The sequence below is a fragment of the Oryx dammah genome, unplaced genomic scaffold, assembly GCF_014754425.2.
Source record: "Oryx dammah isolate SB20612 unplaced genomic scaffold, SCBI_Odam_1.1 HiC_scaffold_23, whole genome shotgun sequence".
Classification (NCBI taxonomy): domain Eukaryota; kingdom Metazoa; phylum Chordata; class Mammalia; order Artiodactyla; family Bovidae; genus Oryx; species Oryx dammah.
The window spans coordinates 79800175-79818031 of NW_024070207.1; the positions used below are offsets into that span (position 1 = coordinate 79800175).

A 17857-nucleotide genomic window follows, 5' to 3' on the forward strand; every position below is an offset into this window, starting at 1 on the left:
GCTTAAAAATGCCTTTGTGCTCTTACAGATCCTAAAAGCTTTCACACACCTCTGGGGAGACTAAAGACTCTCTTGAGGGCCACCGAACAACTGCACTGAGAGAATTTGGAACGTTCAATCAGGGTTGGGAATGTTCTAGACACAGGACTGAAAGATTTTTGGTGTAGAGAAAAAAAAGAAAAACCCCTTTAGGGACTGGGATGTGACATTCTTTCAGGTGGGGCGGAGCCTCTACCTGGTCAGAGGGGGCTGTAACCATGGCCCACGTGACATACACATTACTGCACCGGCGCGGGGGAGTTACCTTGCACACCTCCGAGAGGCTTGGGCTTGGCAGGTGGAGTTGACTCTGCAGAGGTCCTGTTTCGGCAGCAACGAAAGGTAGGTAGATTTTCATTCCCTTTCTGATTCTCCACCAGGTGCTCTGCTGTCACAGTTGGTTTGTGAACAGATGTTAATGAGTGAGTGTGAGCAAGGGGGATCTGGGTGGGTGGGTGCAATAGCTGGCTTCCCAGGAGGAAGATCCTCGGGGGTCGTCATTGTTCTCTTTACCAGGCATCGCGGCTATGGCCCTTTTCAGTGGGGCAGAGCAAGGGAGAACGGTGGGCCACAGAGGGAACAGAGGCAGTTGAAAGTAAAGCGAGTCTAGGGGGCATTACTTGAGATATCTGAGCCCTGGAAGCACCAGAACTGGCAACAGAACACATATCTGGGAGTCATCCTTTTGGAGACGGGGGAACCAGCCCACGTGGCTCACGGGAGACAGAACGCGCAGGCCCAGGGTTGCGTGCCTTCCCGTCGGCCCTTGCGGCGAAGCGTGTGCAACACGGTCTGGGTGCCGAGCTTTGCGGGTTTTGTTTTAGCATCTGGATTCTTTCTACCTGGCTGAGACTCACCAGGTAGGTCCACAGATCAGTCCTATCTGGAGTTTAAGTGTGCGTGCATGTGAGGGGGAGCTAGCGGGCTTTAAACTGGCCAGGCAGTGTGGTCTTTAGTCTCTGGAGGAGGAAGGTCTTCGAGGTCGTCGTCTTTCTCCTCACAAGTGTTGCGGCCGCCATAGCTGTTGTCCTAGTGGTGGGGGAGTCGGGTGGAGTGGGGTGGGGGAGGGGTGGTGGTGGGTGGGAATGGGGGAGGGGGGCAGGGAGGAGGAAGGGGGTGGGCGGCAGAGAGCAGGGGGTCAGATGAACGTGGGGCTAGTCATGGGGGCATTATTTGCTGTATTTGGGTCCTGGAGGCACCGGAACTGCTGACAGAGCACCCATCAGGGAGTCTTGGGGGGGGCGGGGCGGGGCGGGGCGGGGCGGGGCGGGGCAACGGTGTAGCCTACGCGGCTCGAGGGAGAGAGTGCGCATGCGCAGGGTTGCTCACTTTCCAATTGGCTCTTGGCGTGAAGTGTGCGCAAAGCATTTTGAGTGCCGAGCTCTGCGGGTCGCGTCTTAGTGTCTGGGTTCTTTCTACCTGGTTGAGACTCGCCAGGTAGGTCTACAGATTTGTCCCTCTGGAGTTTAAGTGTGCGTGAGTGTGAGAGGGAGCCACTGGGCTTTGGGCAGGTTGGTCGGTGTGATCTGTGGCCTCTGTGGAGGAAGGCCCTTAAGTCTTCATCTTTCACCTTACAGGTGTTGGGGCCGCCATACCTCTTGTCCTGGTGGTGGGAGAGAGAAGGCGGTGCACAGAGGAGGGTAGGGGATCAGATGAAGGGTCGAGTCTTGAGGGTGCTATTTGAAGTACCTGGGTCCTGGAGGCCCTGAAACTGACGACAGCACAGAATCCAGAGTTGGAAATGGGGAGCTGGACGTGGCCGTATATTACAAAATCTTTCCATATTCAAGGGTTAGAGAGTGAGATCGAATTTCTTTAGTAAGGTCATGCCTTTTATTTAATATCAAGTACTTGAAGGTCCTTTCTCTGCCAAATTGGCTGTGAGAGAAACAAAGGGGTTTGCAGACAGCCTTATTTGATGTTATTAATAACATTATATTGTAATAAAAAAAGAATTTCCAACCAGCTTGGTAATAGTCCACTATAGTCTTTTAAAATTAACTACATTCTCCAGTTCATCGTTTTCTACTTTCAGTGTGAAATATGAGTGCACGAGTAAGATCAAGATCTAGAGGAAGGGGAGATGGTCAAGAGTCTTCTGATACTGCTGAAACTGTGGCTGTAAGTGCTTTGATATCTTACTTCCATTAGCAGAAATTAATAAAAGAAAAATTTTTAAGTTGAACCAATATAGATCTGTTGTACAAAGGGCTATCTTGCTGAGAATAGTTGAGTGATGAATCTCATGACTGAGATATTGAGCAAGGAGACTTATGTTCTGGTATTGCCTGGATATGTATATTGATATGAGCCTGGAAATCATCCCTATGACTTCTCTATTGTGGTTATTAATAAATAACACACAGTCTAGAAAAGATGAAGACAGTTTCCAGAATTACTGGTCATTGTAGATAACTCCTTTCTTAGAGTATTTTCTCTATAGGAAGAGTAACTTTGTTAAGACTACTTACATAGAAACAGAAAAAGTCTCTTCAGATTATTGATTAGTTACCTCCATGTAGCATGTGTATTTGTGTTTTCTCTTGCCATAGTATTAATAACAATACTTTTTATTTGCCCCTACTCTCCCCCCAAGGCCCGGAAACTAGGTGGCAAAAAATCTCAACGCAAGGAACCACCAGCTAAGAATGTAGACATGGAACCTGGACAGGAGAAAGAAGGAGGAGCGTCTGTGGTTCAAGGTAAAGGGCATGGAAGGACAATTTGTATTTCATTTATGATGTTTTACTAGTGACAGATATAAAGGGTTCCCTGAAAATTGGCTGGAAACCTGTTTGGTAAGGAAAAGATATATTTTTCAGCTGACTGTAGTCCCTCTCTGTGATAAGTTTTCCCTCCTTCAGCATTTTACTCACCTGTGTTTTAATTTGGCATGCTTGGGAAATGTATTTCTTGCCAAGGCCCTAAATTGGCAAATCAAAGGAAGCAACAATAAATTTTGACAAAATTATACCCTATTTTACTAGTTAAACTTGATCTTTTTTGGAATGTTGTTTTCAGGGCTTCTGAAGTCATTGAATTAAAAGTTTAAGCAAAACTAGATATATTTTGGTTAGCTCTTAGATTGTAATTCAAATTTATAATGCAGAGAAATAAAAAATGTGAAACCCTATTGTAGTTGCTATTAAAAGTCTTCAATATTTTTGTCTTCCTGAACCATAATCTAGTTGTCACATATTTTTTTAACTTTTTACTTAGAAAAGTTTTAAAAAGTACAGAAAAGTTGTAAGAAGGCACAGTGTACTTCTGTATCCTCTTTACCTTAATTCAGCAATTGCTAATATTTTGCCATATACTGTCCTTGCTTTAGGTATTAATATACATATTATTATTGCCAAACCATTTAAGAGTAAATTTCAAATACAGCTCTTTACTCTCTAAGTAATTCAGTAAGTATCTCCTAAAAACAGGGATATTCTCCTATGTAACCCAATACAGGGATCAAATACAGGATTTTAACATTGAGAAAAAAATATGTAGTCAGTTAGCCTAGTAATAACCAGTTTTGTCAGTTGGCCTAGTAATGTTCTTTATAGCATTATTTTTTTCCTGACCCAGGATCCAGCCCAAGACTACCCATTGCATTTAGTTGTCATCTCTCTTTGTACTCCTTTAACCTGGAAGCATACCTCAGTATTTGTCTTTCATGATTAATATCTTTTAAAGGCCAAAACCAGTTGTTTTCATAAAATGTTCTTCAGTTTGGGTTTGTCTTATTTTTAAAGACTTCCCCCTCCCCCCACTCATTCATGAGGCTTCTTGGTGGCAGGTAATAACCTGGGTGCTGAGGATATAAACACAAATAAGAATGATTTCTGCCTTGAGTTCACAATCTTGTCAGAGAAATTCATGTAAACAGTAGCCGATCTAATGAGTGCAATAATAGATGTGTATATAGGTTACAAAGGAGACAACTAAGTTTGTTTTAAACAGTTTTAGAAAAAAGATTCATCGAAGAGGTAATATATGGACAATATAACTTCACTTTATAGCAAAAATCTTTAGTGCTCATTACATTTTTATGTGTCACATTTAGGGTAATGCTAACCTCCAGTGCTTTATTTAATAACATTAATTTATAGTTTGCCACTTATAGTAATAACTCTTTATTGATATCAGAACCTGAATTGGAAGGTTCCCGCCAGGAACTGGATGTGGAAAAGGTTGAGGGTGAGCTTGGAGATGGCCCTGATGTGAAAGGGAAGATTCCACCTAACGTAGTGCCTGCTAAAATTCCGGAAGGAGGTATATTTATTTATTAAGAATGCAAGTTGTGGAATGGTTGTTTTCTGCAATATTATTATACTTTAATAACAAGTTGTACATTTAGAGATTATTTGAAAAGTAGTTCAGACACAAAACACTGTATGAGGAAAAAAATGAATTGTCAGGTCCATGTTGTTGAATTATAAAACATGAAAGAAAGTATTATTACTTTGGAGTGGAAGTCCTTTTAAACCCAAGGCAAGTTATCAAATACTTCTTAAAGTACATAAAGTAACATATTCCAGTGCTAATTGGATATCTAGGCAATACAATAGTATTTTTTTTTAATTTTCCAGATTTTTCTCAAAAATCATTGTCTTTTAAATGCCAAAAAATATAGATGTGTATGTTTCTGCTTTTCTAGGTTGGTTTGCTGTTGTTGTTGTTGTTGTTTTTTAATTGTGAGCCTTGCTGAGAAATGGTAGTATTTTCCTTCCTATTTTAATGTCATCTGTCATGGCCATGGCTTAAAACTAGTATGACCGTCTAATTTTTATCATCCAAACTGGAGTACCCTTGAGAGTTAAAGGGAGTGCCGTGACTACTTATTCCAGGACAACAGGTGTGAATGGAACAAAATGCCACCTTACTTTATATAGGCTATATAATGGTTGAGCTAAATCAATAAAATACTTTCATATAAAAGAGATGAACCAAATGGAGTGCTATTCTTTGCCTTCTCTTTGAAAAGTTCCAAGTATGACATTATTATTTTAACATATATATATATATATAATTAGAAGGATACATGAAGTAAATGTATTTGAATAACACTGGGTTTGCTTGATTGTTTTACTTCTCAAAGTTTTTGGTTAATTTTAACTGAAATCACTGGCAGTTTTTGCTCATTCCTTAAATTTTCTTTAAATAGGCTAGTAGGACTTAATCTGTTCTGAGCTTGATTAATCTGTTTCTTCACACCACCAAAAAGAATGATATGTTAAAAAAAAAATAAGTGCTCATATGCCTGAAAATGTTCATTAGCATGGAAGCATGTGCAGTAGTCAGGGTTCTGGTTTTACTTTCATCTTATAAAACCCAAACTGTAGTGTCTTCTGTACCTTTTTTATTATCTAAGTAAAGTTCTAAGTTAACGTACCACTGTTACATTTGTGTTTTAGGTGATGGACAGTGAGAAGTTAAAAAGAAGACAAGCTGAAGCCATATATACTGTTATGTTGATTATTTGGCTTGATCAGTTCCCTCAATAAAAATTTGCAGCTTCATGAAAAAAATCATGCATGTCTGGTCTAGTTTGTTCCTAGGAAGTTGATACTATTGTAAGTGGTATCTCAAAAGATTCTTCATGTTATGTTTAGAGCTGGTCTGTAGAAGTGCTGTTTATTTTGTGTGTGTGTGTGTGTAATGATTTTGTATCTGGCAACTTTGCTAAACTTACATTAATAGTTTATGTCTACTTTCTTTTAGATTTTCTACATACCCAGTCATACTCTATACAGTTTTGTTTCTTCCTTTTAAATCTTTCTATTTTTATTTCTTGTCCTTATCTTATGATACTGGCTGAACCCTTTGAGTATAGTGTTGAATAGAAACGATGATAGTGGACATCTTTGTCATATGCCTGACCTCAAAGGGAAAATTTTCAATGTTTTACTATGATGTATGCTACAGGTTTTTTAAATTAGATCTCTATTAGATCAAAGTTCCTGTTTACTCCTAGTTTTCTAAGAGTACTTACCATGGATATTTGTTGAATTTTATCACACACTCATTCTGCATCTATTAAGGTGGTCTTGATGTTTCTCCACTAATCTGTTAATGTGGCATTCCTAGAAAACAGTTTGCATCATGATACAGTGACCCTTTTCTGTATTGTTGGATTCCTTTTCCTAATGTTTTCTTCAGGATTTTTGCATCTTTATGAGTTAAATTAGTCCATAATTTTTAAAATATAGTCTCCATATTGGGTTTTGATATCAAGGGCTATCCTGGTTTTATAAACTGAGTTAATATAAATAGCCTCTTTTTCTGTTTGCTGGTAGAATTCATCTAACATTGGAAATATTTCTTAAATGTTTGATAGAATTTGTCAGTGAGGCCATTTGGGCCTGGAGTTCTCTTTTTAGGAAAGTTTTAATGATTCAGTATCTTGGTTTCTATTCTTAAGTCAGTTTGGATAAGTTTTATTTTTATAGTACTTTGGCTATGGTATCTAAATTTTCATTACAAAAAGTTGTTCATAATAGCCTCCTATTAGCCTCGTAATGTCTGCAGAATCTGTAGTGACACTGCCATTTTCATTCTTAGTACTAATAAATTGTGCCTTCTCTCTTGCATTTTTATCAGCCTCACCAAAGGTTAACTGATATTTTTGACTAGTCTTTTCAAAATAAAACCAACTTTTGGCTATACTGATTCTATCCTCTTTCATTTTTCACCTTTATTATTTCTTCTTTATCTATTTGCTGTTCCTTTTCTAACTGCTGGAGATGTTTAGCTTATTAATTTTCAGCCTTTTAAGCATATACTTTATAATTTTCTCTTTAAATAGGTCTTTCGTTACTCAAAATGTTCTAATTTTATTTCTGATTTCTTTGGATCTTGGATTACTTTTAAGTGTTAACTTTAAACATTTGAACACTTTCTTTTTGTTACATAGCACAAATAACTGATATAACTGTTTAGAAGAGACACAGCTAAAACACAAGAATTCAGAAAAGTTGAAAGTAAAAGGATGGACAAATGATAACTCTATGCAAAATAACTAAAAATAGGCTCTAAGATAAACAGGCATTACTAGAAATAAGGGACACTTCATGTAGAAAAATTGAATTTATTGTAAAGTTTAACAACAGTTTTAAATATGAATCTAATAGCATGGCTTCAAAATATAATAGATTGGCAGAGCCAACAAGGAGCAATCAGTAAGGCTATATAAGATTTGTACATAACTTGTTGTTCAGTTGCTCCATCATGACCCACTCTTTGCAACCCCATGGACTACAGCATGCCAGGCTCCTGTACTACCTCCCGGAGTTTGCTCAGATTCATGTCCATTGAGTTGATGCCATCCAATCATCTCATCCTCTGTTGCCCCCTTCTTCTCCTTCCCTCAAACTTTCCCAGAATTGGGGTCTTTTCCAATGGCTATTTGCATCAGGTAGTCAAATTATTGGGGCTTCAGCATCAGTCCTTCCAATGGAAATCCAGGGTTGATTTCCTTCAGGATTGACTGGTTTGATCTCCTTGCTGTCCAAGGGACTCTCAAGAGTCTTCTCCAGCACCACAGTTCAAAAGCACCAATTCTTTGGTGCTCAGCCTTCTTTATGGTCCAACCCTCACATCCACACATGACTACTGGAAAAACCATAGCTTTGACTATACGGACCTTTGTTGTTAAAGTGATGTCTGCTTTTTAATATGCTGTCTAGGTTTGTCATAACTTTTCTTCCAGGTAGCAAGCATCTTTTAATATCATGGCTGCAGTTACTGTCCACAGTGATTTTTGAACCCAAGAAAATAAAATCTGTTACACATTGTACGTTATAATTAACAGATTTTATGACAGAAAACTCAGTATTCAACAACATATTCAATACATTATTTTTGTTGCAGTTATATAAGAGGACATACACTGCTTTTCATTTCTTTGAAATTTGTTGAAATGTGTTTTATGACCCAGCATGTGGTCAGTTTTTGTAAAAAAAAAATTCCATACATGCTTGAATGTATATTCATTGCTGAACATGCATGGTGTACTCTGCCTAACTTCATATTCCTATTCTTCACTTACACTTCACAAGATTATTGTGCTTCACTTACATTTCACAAGATTATTGTGCTGTGGTCCCCTTACCCTGATAAGGCAAGGAACCCTTGGGCAATGGCTTCAGTCTTGCTGCTTTCCTAACTCTCCACTCGGCCTGTAGGAAACTAGTTCATTCTTGCCATACCTGCAGAGTGGTAGTAGAGCATGTTCCTAGACTGTGGTTTCTTTTTTCTCAGCTGTCACTGGCAGCTCTGCAAGCCTTTCTCTTAAAACCACTAGGCAAAGACTAGGCTCCTGTTTCCAGGGGAAATACTTCAAGCTCTAAAAACTTGGTCATCACATTTCATTCTGGTTACAGCACTAGAATGGGTCTCTGATTTTCTACAGCTCAGTGAACATACAGATGGTGAGATGGCCAGTCTTCCTTTTTAAATATGTTTCAAATGTCTTTGAGTGGATTGTTTAGCTCCCAATTCATTTGGTTTCAAATGGGGTGGGTAACTTAGCCTCTCTCTAACCTAGTGCAGAGAGGATTTCTTTCACACTGGCCCTCACTGAGTTGACAACTCACAGTTTAGGTACATTATTTTCAACAAATCCCTGTTTAAGGAGTTTTTTTCCTTCTTTTTCTTTTTTTTTTCTTGGTTGTGCCATGTGGCAAATGAGATCTTAGTTCCCTGACAAGGGATTGAACATGCACCCTGTGCAATGGAAGCATGGAGTTTTAACCACTGGACAGACCTCTAGGGAAGTCCCTGAGGAGTTTTCAAACTTAACACTAATCTTGTTTTTATGTAGACCAGTTAGCCTAGCAGGATGAGAAACCGTATCAGTATTATCCCTTGCTCTTTAAAATGTTGTGTTAATTGCTTATTGTCCTGTTGTCAGTAGGCATTTGGATATAATGAATTTAGTAAATTTGGAATTCAGGATATAGATAGCATTTGAAGCCATGAATCCACAGGAACTCACCTGGGTAGAGATTACATAGAAGAGAGCTAGAGGCAGAGCCCTGGAGCACTCTACAAAAGGCAGAACCTAAAAAAGATAAGAAAAAATGGCTGCCAGAGAGGAAGGAACTAGGTGAGGTATCAAAATCTTAAGGAAATAATAAGTGGTCGGCAATTTAAAATACTGGTGAGAGGTCACACAAGAAGGGTAATAAGGAATTCACTGTTAGTTTGGCAAGACATGTCACCAGAAACCTTGATAAGAGCCATTTTAGTGGGAGTTATGATAGAGAGGAAAGCCTGATTGAAAAGAAGTGAGAATGGGAGGTGAGCAAGTGGAGATAGTAATTATAGAAATTAATTTTTTATTGAGGTACAGTTGATGTACAATATAAATTTCAGGTGTAAAATAGTGACTAACAATTTTGAAGGCTATGCTCTGTTTATAGTTATAAAATATTGGCTATATTGCCTCTGCTGTAGAATATATCCTTATAGCTTATTTATCTTATACATAGTAATTTGTACCTCTTAATCTCCTACCTCTATCTTGCTCCTCCCCCTTCCCTCTCCCCACTGGTAATCATTAGTTTTCTATGTGAGTCTGTTTCTGTTTTGTTATATTCACGTTTGTTGTATTTTTTAGATTACACATAAGTGATATCATAGAGCATTTGTCTTTCTCTAACTTGTTTCACTTAGAATAATACCCTCCAAGTCTATCCATATTGCTGCAGATGACATTCTTTCATTCATTTTTATGGCTGAATAGTATTCCATTACATATATATTGCTATAATATATAATGGAGTAATATTCCATTATAATGTGGACTTCCTAGATGGTGCTAGTGGTAAAGAACCCACCTGCCAATGCAGGAAACTATAGGGGTTTGATCCCTGGGTTAGTAAGATCCCCTGGAGAAGGGCATGGAAACTCACTCCATTGTTCTTAATTTGAGAATCCCCATGGACAGAGGAGCCTGGTGGGCTATGGTCCATAGGGTTACAAGGAGTTGGACATGACTGAAGTGACTTAGCACACGTATATTTTATATATAATGGAATATTACTCAGCCATTAAAAATAATGAAATAATGTCATCTGCAGTAACATAGATGGACTTGGAGGGTCCCCAGTAGCTCAGTGGTAAAGATCCTTAGAGGTTATGAGGCTCAGAAAGATTATAAAGTGCCCTTGTTTGCACTTGCCATGTATATTTCATGATAAAAAATGATAAGATTTTTATATTTTCCCCACAATGCTGATTTTGTGGTTTCTTTGAATATCAAATGTTTCTAGCAATCTCTTTTTCATTGCTGGGAGCCCCCTTCTGCCTGGTGACCTAAACACTTGCTTAGTTGGCCTTTAGGGTAATCCAGCAGTGCTATTGGTCCTTCAGGCTTTTACCCCTCCCAGTCCATCACCATGTATTGGATTGCTCTAAGATACAAAGAAAGTTTAGTCGCTCAGTCGTGTCCGACTCTTTGCAACCCCATGGACTGTAGTCTACCACGCTCCTCTGTCCATGGGATTTTCCAGGCAAGAATACTGGAGTGGGTCGCCATTTCCTTCTCCAGAGGATCTTCCCGACCCAAGGATCGAACCCAGGTCTCCCACGTTGTAGGCAGACGCTTTACCATCTGAGCCACCAGGGAAGTCTAAGATACAAGGAAACCCAATACAACCTGGACCCTATGCTCAGTTTCTACATCTATCCTCTGGGAGCAGGAGAGAGGTGCCAGATGGTTGGAAAGTGTGTTAAACTAGGTGCCTATGAAAGCAGAGAACCAATTTTAGTGTTTCATCACACACCAGAAAGGGCAGGCATTTATTGGAAGGATACTGGGGTGCTTCAAGGGATGGAAACAAGAATTGGCTTAGGAAGGGGAGGCACCGGGCAACTCTGGGGACCTCGGGTGTATAGGAACCAGCATTCTACCCTCTTTAAGGGCTCATGACTCCTGACAACCAACTCCAGCTTCTGACCCCGGGAGGCCTAGGCACTACCCTCTACCTGGAAGAAGAGGCCAGGAGGAGGGGTGATGTCCATGCCAACCACGGAGAACTCAGCCACAACATAATGGAGCAGTACAGCCCTACAGGCAGGACAGTGTGTACTAGGCCAAGGGCCGCCATCACTGGGGCTCAGGCACCAGACTTTTCCTGGAACACACTGTCTCTGACTCTCTGCTTCTCATGAGGCTCATCCTGACACCTGCCCTGGGCTGCGGGCTTCCCCTATGGCTCAGCTGGTAAAGAATTCACCTGCAGTGCAGGAGACCTGGGTTCGATCATTGGGTTAGGAAGATCCCCTGGAGAAGGGAAAGGCTACCCACTCCACTATTCTGGTCTGGAGAATTCCATGGACTGTACAGTCCATGGGGTCGCAAAGAGTCAGACACGACTGTGCGATTTTTCACTTCACTGGGCTGCACTCCCCGGGACCAGCACCTACAGCTGCCTCCCAGCATCCCCAAGCTGCCTAAGACCCAAGCCACTTGCTCTGGGCTCAGTCTTCGTAAGCCCCTTGGTGCTGCTCCCCATGGCTCCCAGCTCAGCACAGCCGTGCCCTGCAGGTGCATGGTTGCCCCTCCCCCTACACCGGTGGCTCCACACATGGAAGCTGGTTCCCTGCCACTCCCACCTGCTGCCTGAGCTGGGCCTCCGCTGGGCTTGAGGGTCTTGGGACAGTGTCCTGTAGTTCAGGCCCCTCTCTCAGCTGTAGGGGAGATGCCAGCAGTAGGCCTGGCCTTGTTGTGCCTTGTCCATCCCACCACCCCCAGGGCAGCTGGCTCAGCGTCTCCTGGCCCAGAAGGCTGGCTGCCAAAGCCTCAGCCCACCCGTGGCCTTGGGAGCACGAGGGAAAGGTGCAGGGGAGGCGAGGAACAGGCACGGACTGTGCAGAGCACCGATAAGATGGGCATGGGATGTGCCTCTTGGGGCCCAATGGCCTTGGGAGCTCTGCCCCTCTGTATCTGGGGTCCAGGCCTGCTCCAGAATGGAGCTTCGTTCTTATGGGGCAGGGCAGAACCTGGGGTGGGCGGGGAGCCTCAGACAGGGATGGGAACCTGCTCAGCCTCAGAGATGCTGGCTGATCACTGCTTCTGCCAGCGCTCCTCGCGACTCGGCCTCTGGGGGCATGTTTCCCAGCCCCAGGGACGTTTCTGGACTAAGATACCCCTGTATCCCTGGCCCCGCAGTGCTGAGGGAGGCTGCATGGATGAAGGGAAGAACAAGGAGAAAAGGGTTGTGTATGTGGGTGCAAAACCTATACTCCAGGAATACTGCATGAGCTACAAGATAATCTCTCCCCAGAGGCCTTTGGTGGAGTGCAATGGACAGAGACCTGGATGAGAATCAAGAGAACTGAGTTGGCTTGTGGTTCTGCTTAACAACTGTGTATCTACTTGTAAGATGTAGACAGATGAGCCTCTTTGAATGTCAGCTTTGTTGCCTGTAAACTGGAGATAATTCTGACATCACAGGGATTTTACAAAGATTGAGGCGAAAATGGCAGTGTTCAGAGAAAAGAGTTAGGCTTGTTGTAAAGGCACAATGGATGTTGGATGTATCAAAACCTGAATTTTTCTAGAACCAGAAAATAGAGGCCAGACTACACTAGAAGTAAGGGCCAGCCACCTGCAGTCCACCCACAGACTTACCTCACACCCTGGCATATCTCCCCATACCCTGCAGCCTGTCAACTCCCTTCCTCTCCAATACTCACTGTCACCTGGGGCTTCAGCACACCAGACCACACTACTTGCTCTCCAGTGCACAGGAGAGTGCAGCCAGTATCACACCCACCGCTTATAAGTGAGGTCTTCAGGAATAGTGGTCTCAGCCTGCATCTGCTGTCCAAGATGAGGTGCTAAGCTGAGCTATATGTTATGGAGCAATGTATGGGATGTGGTCCCACGTGTGTGTGTGTGTGATATACATATAAAATCCACTTTCATATTCATTTAATATGATTATGGAAGAGTACAAAATTTTCATTTCTATGTAAATTTTTGGAGAAGAACCTAAGAAACTTAGTAGTGGTTATCACTAGGCAGTGAAACTGGGGTGGTGGGAAGGGAGACAAGGAGAGTTAAAAAAAAGTCTTACAAATCATTATCATTTGAATATTTTTACTATGAGCATGTGTCACTTTTATAATACAGAAAACTTAATTCTGAACTTTTTATTTTGTATTGATTGGGGGATAGCCAATTAACAGTGTTGTGATAGTTTCAGTGAACAGCAAGGGGATTCAGCCATACATACACATGTATCCATTCTCCTCCAAACTCCCTATAATAAAGAAAACTTTAAATTAAAATGTATAAATAATAAATAGGTAGATACAGATGATAGAAAATGAATGATATGTAGACAGATAAAAGATGAGCTAGAAGATAGATATCTCCATGCCTCAGTTTCCTCATATATCAAATGGTACCTGTTTCACAGGATTAATGTGAGGAACAAATGACAGAATGCATACAACCCCTTGGAACAGTTCCTGGCACACACTAGATGCTCAATAAATGTTCTCTTCACTGCAATAATGGTGCTGAGAAAGATAGGCTGGCTGAATGTGATAATCTCTTTTGCCACCTTGTGGTGAGTGTATGCCATGCAGGAAGGTCAATGCCAATAAGAAGCATCAACCCTCTTGGCCTTATTGGGGAAGGCAGACTTATGACTTTAAAAAAAATAAACAAGCAACTTTCTAAATAGGTAGCCAGATGAGACTTATAGTCCTCTACTCATTGCTTCCTGTTTCAACCCCAGCCATGAAAGTGTCGTTGAGAAACTTACAACATTGACTGGTTTCCTGCTCGCTCGTTTTCAAGTCTCTATGTATCAGTCTTCTTAGTTGCAAGCGACAAAACCCATTCTAGCTTCCTTAACCAGAAAGGGGATTTTTTAAAAACTGCCATTAGGCAGAGTTCAAGGAAATCTCCAACAGATGAGAGGATCTGGCTTGGGTGCTTCTCAGTCAAAAATTGGTCCCATCCATCTCCTCTGGGGACAGGTACTGCTGAGGCTGAACCTGAGACTGTGCCACTGGGACACCTACTACCCTTGTTTGTGAAACCTCGGCACCTCACAGCCATGCTCCACCACTGTCACCAGGCATGGATTCCACTGGATGATTGTCTCCTTACTTGTTTCTCTCTCCTGAATGGAAGTCTTTATTTTTAAAAAAATTTTATTTGAAGAATAGTTGATTTACAACATTGTGTTAGTTTCTGGTGTATACAGCAAAGTGATTCAGATATATTTTTTTTTCTTAAAAATTTTTTTTTTGGCTGTGTCGGGTCTTAGTTGCCATATCTGTCTTTGGGCTCAGTGGTTGTGGTGCATGGGCTTAGCTGACCTGCCCAGTAGGATCTTAGTTCCCCTACCAGGGATCGAATCCTCATCCTCTGCACTGGAAGGCAGATTCTTAACTGCTGGACTACAAGGGAAGTCCCATATATTCTTTTTCATATTCTTTTCCACTATGGTTTATCACAGGATATTTTCTGCTTGGCTAACTTCATTTCTTTCTTTTTTTTATTGGCATATAGTTGCTTTACAATGTTGTTTCTGCTGTACAACAAAGAGAATCAGCTATATGTATACATATATTCCCTCCCTCTGAGTTTCCCCCCACTCCCCAACCCCACCTTTCTAGGTCATCACAGAGCACCAAGCTGAGCTCCCTGTATCATGGGATACTGAATGTAGTTCCCTATGCTATACAGTAGGACCTTGTTTATCCATCCTATATATAATAGTTTGCCTCTGCCAATCCCAAACTCCTAATCCTTCCCTCTCCCATCCTAAACTCCTAATCCTTCCCTCTCCCATCCTCTCCCCCTTGGCAACCACAGATCTGTTCTCTGTCTCTATGTGAATCTTTTGCTGTCTCATAAATAAGTTCATTTGTGTCATATTTTAAATTCCACATATAAGTGATATCATATGGTATTTGTCTGACTTACATCACTTAGTATGATAACCTCTAGCTGACCTGAAGTCTTGATGGGGAACATCTGATTAGTGGAGCCTGGGACTCACACCTCTCCTCCCAGCTGAGTTCTGTTTTCCACCTTACAGAGGTGGAACTCAATGTGGTGGTTTAGTCGCTAAGTCATGTAAAACTGTTTGCAACCCTATGGACTGTAGCCAGGCAGACTCCTCTGTCCATGGGATTTTCCAGGCAATAATACTGGAGTGGGTCACCATGTCCTTCTCCAGGGGATCTTCCCCGCCCAGGGATCGAACCTGGGTCTCCTGCTTTCTATAAATTTAGAAAGGCTTTTCAGAAGAGGCTGGATAGGGCAGAGGGTGATGCTCTGTCCCTAAGGAAAGGATATTGAGTGTGTATACCTCAGAGTCCCATGTCCCTTCCTGTTTCGCAACAGGTTATAGATATGGTCCAGGTGCCACTGGGAATTTAGGTCTATCTGAGTCTGTGGTCAGAGTCTGTACTGTTCATCCAGGGGGCAGACCATGGCGAGACCAGATGGGAGAATTCTTTTAGGCTTGGCCCTCCATGGGGGCAGGGGCCATGTCTGTCTGGTTTACTACTGTATCCCCTAGCATCTAGCTCAGTGCCTCCACATATGACTGAAGGAAGGAATGATACCATGAAAGAACAAATTAGGTTGGCCACTTTCCTTATGTAGTTGTAAATTTTCACTGACGCTTAGGGACCTTAATCTTAGCAGAAGCCTAATAGATGCTCTCTTAGGAATACTTTGTTAGATAAGGGAGATTAAAAAAGAAGTAGCTTTACTCTCACCGCACTACAACTTCACATAAGGTTTCTGTCTCCCCTCCAGGAGGGTTCTGTCCAAGCAGACACATTTTCTCCATTCAGAGGGAAAGGACAACCAAGTAGGTGTCAACAGGTTTTACTGTCTAACTAGATATGTTCTTGAAAAAATCTGCTCTCAGAACATATTTCCATGGAGGCTGGCAACCCCAGGTATTGAGGTTCACTTTTTTTTCCCATGTATCATTTGTACAGCTCATTTGTTGAGGAGATTCTTCTTTTGGGCATGCTTGTGAAAAATTAGTTGAATAAATGCGAGTTGATTCATTTTAAATATATATTTCTAGGGGGGATGCATGCAAGATTCATTAGAAAAAAAAAAGATTCATTAGAATTGTTCAAGATGGCTGGGTCTGAAGGCCTGTTGGAATTGAACTTTGACATCCAATGCTTGCCTCAGCCGGTAGCTTCAGTTGGGATTTGCTCTACTCATCACTGCGTCGTGAGTCGCGTGGTGAGTCCTCATCTCTGGTTGTGCCTACTGAAAGGCACGGACCACCAGGGGGAGCAGGTGTGCCTCAGCTGTGGTAGATCATAGCCGTTCTTGTTTGGAACCGCTCTGCGCCCCCGCACTCCCCCCCGCCCCCCCGCCGCCCCGCCGCTCTGGGAAATACTGTTGCTCTGCAACAGAGAAACCAGTTGTGCAGGACCCCTACCTCTATCAGTCACCAGCCCTAAGTGAGACATGGCATGCAAAGGGCTGCCTTCAGATCCCATCTTCTACAGCCCTTTGGAACTTTCTGGCCACCCAAAATGCTGCCTGTCAACCTTCACGATTTTGAGGGTCCCCAAGACCACGCACACATTCAGTGAATTCGCTAAAAGGATTCAAGGGACTCAGTATATAATTATCCTCACAGCTAAGGTTTATTACAACAACAGGATCTACAATAAGATCAGCAAGGCACATCAAGTCCACTCTTCCCCAGGAATGAAAACACATGATATGTGGATGATGTTTTTATCCAAAGAAGCTCAGTGTCTGAGAGTTTTTTTTTTTAATTGGGGAATGGTGATTGGACACCCTCTGCCTAGCATGTACCAAAATTCCAGACTCTCAGAAGGAAAGCAGGTGTTCAGTATAAATGACACTCTACAAACAGGTTAAGCACAAAGAATCACACTTATCAATTAGGGAATGGGTAGTGTGCTGTGTTAATAGTCTTATTACTGCTGTGACAAAATTTCACACACTTAGAAGTTTAAACTATACAAATTTATTCTCTTAGAGTTCTGGAGGTCATAAGTCCGGTACTGGTCTCACCAGGCTAAATTCCAGGTGTCAGCAGGGTTACATTCCTTTCGGAGGCCCCAGAGGAGGGTCTGTTTCCAGCTTACTCAGGTTATTGGCAGAATTCAGTTCAGAGGTCCTTGTTTTCTTGCAAGGATAACCTGAGGGCTGTTCCTAGCTTTTAGAGGCTTGGCTTATGGCCTCTTTCTCCATCTTAGAACCCAGAACAGTGAGTCAAATCCTTTTCAAGGCATATCTTTCTGACTCCTCCTCATCTCTCTGGCCACAACTGGGAAAGTTTCTCTGCTCTAAAGGATTCATGGGATTAGATTAGGCTCACCCAGATAATCCCAGATCATCTCTTTATCTCAAAGCCCTTAACTTTAATCACACCCACAAAAAACCTTTTGTCATATAAATTGAATATGTTGTCAAGTAACATATTCATAGGTTCCAGGGATTATAACATACATCTTTAGGCAGCTACTATTCTGCCTTCAACAGCCAAGTTCCCAGATGCCAGCCAAAGACCAACCTTGAAAGCAGGCCTTTCTAAAGACAACTCAAGATTGTCTAAAGTCAACTCAAGGTCTCAGTTCAGTTCAGTCACTCAGTCGTGTCCGACTGTTTGCGACCCCATGAATTGCAGCACGCCAGGCCTCCCTGTCCATCACCAACTCCCAGAGTTCACTCAGACTCACGTCCATCAAGTCAGTGATGCCATCCAGCCATCTCATCCTGTCATCCCCTTCTCCTCCTGCCCTCAATCCCTCCCAGCATCAGAGTCTTTTCCAATGAGTCAAC

At 42.1% G+C, this 17857-nt stretch overlaps 1 protein-coding gene across 2 annotated transcripts; it reads left to right on the forward strand.

Moving 5' to 3' along the window:
• The first annotated feature begins 305 nt into the window (after window positions 1-305).
• On the forward strand, window positions 306-5554 carry PAGE4 (PAGE family member 4). 2 transcript variants are annotated; one of them, XM_040265972.1, is made up of 5 exons: window positions 306-381; window positions 2075-2160; window positions 2636-2741; window positions 4180-4305; window positions 5448-5554. In XM_040265972.1, the coding sequence occupies exons 2-5, from the start codon at window positions 2083-2085 to the stop codon at window positions 5459-5461; spliced, it is 324 nt and encodes a 107-aa protein (XP_040121906.1). In that variant the 5' UTR covers window positions 306-381; window positions 2075-2082; the 3' UTR covers window positions 5462-5554. The 2 variants fall into 2 exon arrangements, with proteins under 2 accessions (XP_040121906.1, XP_040121907.1); XM_040265973.1 differs by lacking the exon at window positions 306-381 and adding an exon at window positions 821-899.
• The last annotated feature ends 12303 nt before the right edge of the window (window positions 5555-17857 follow it).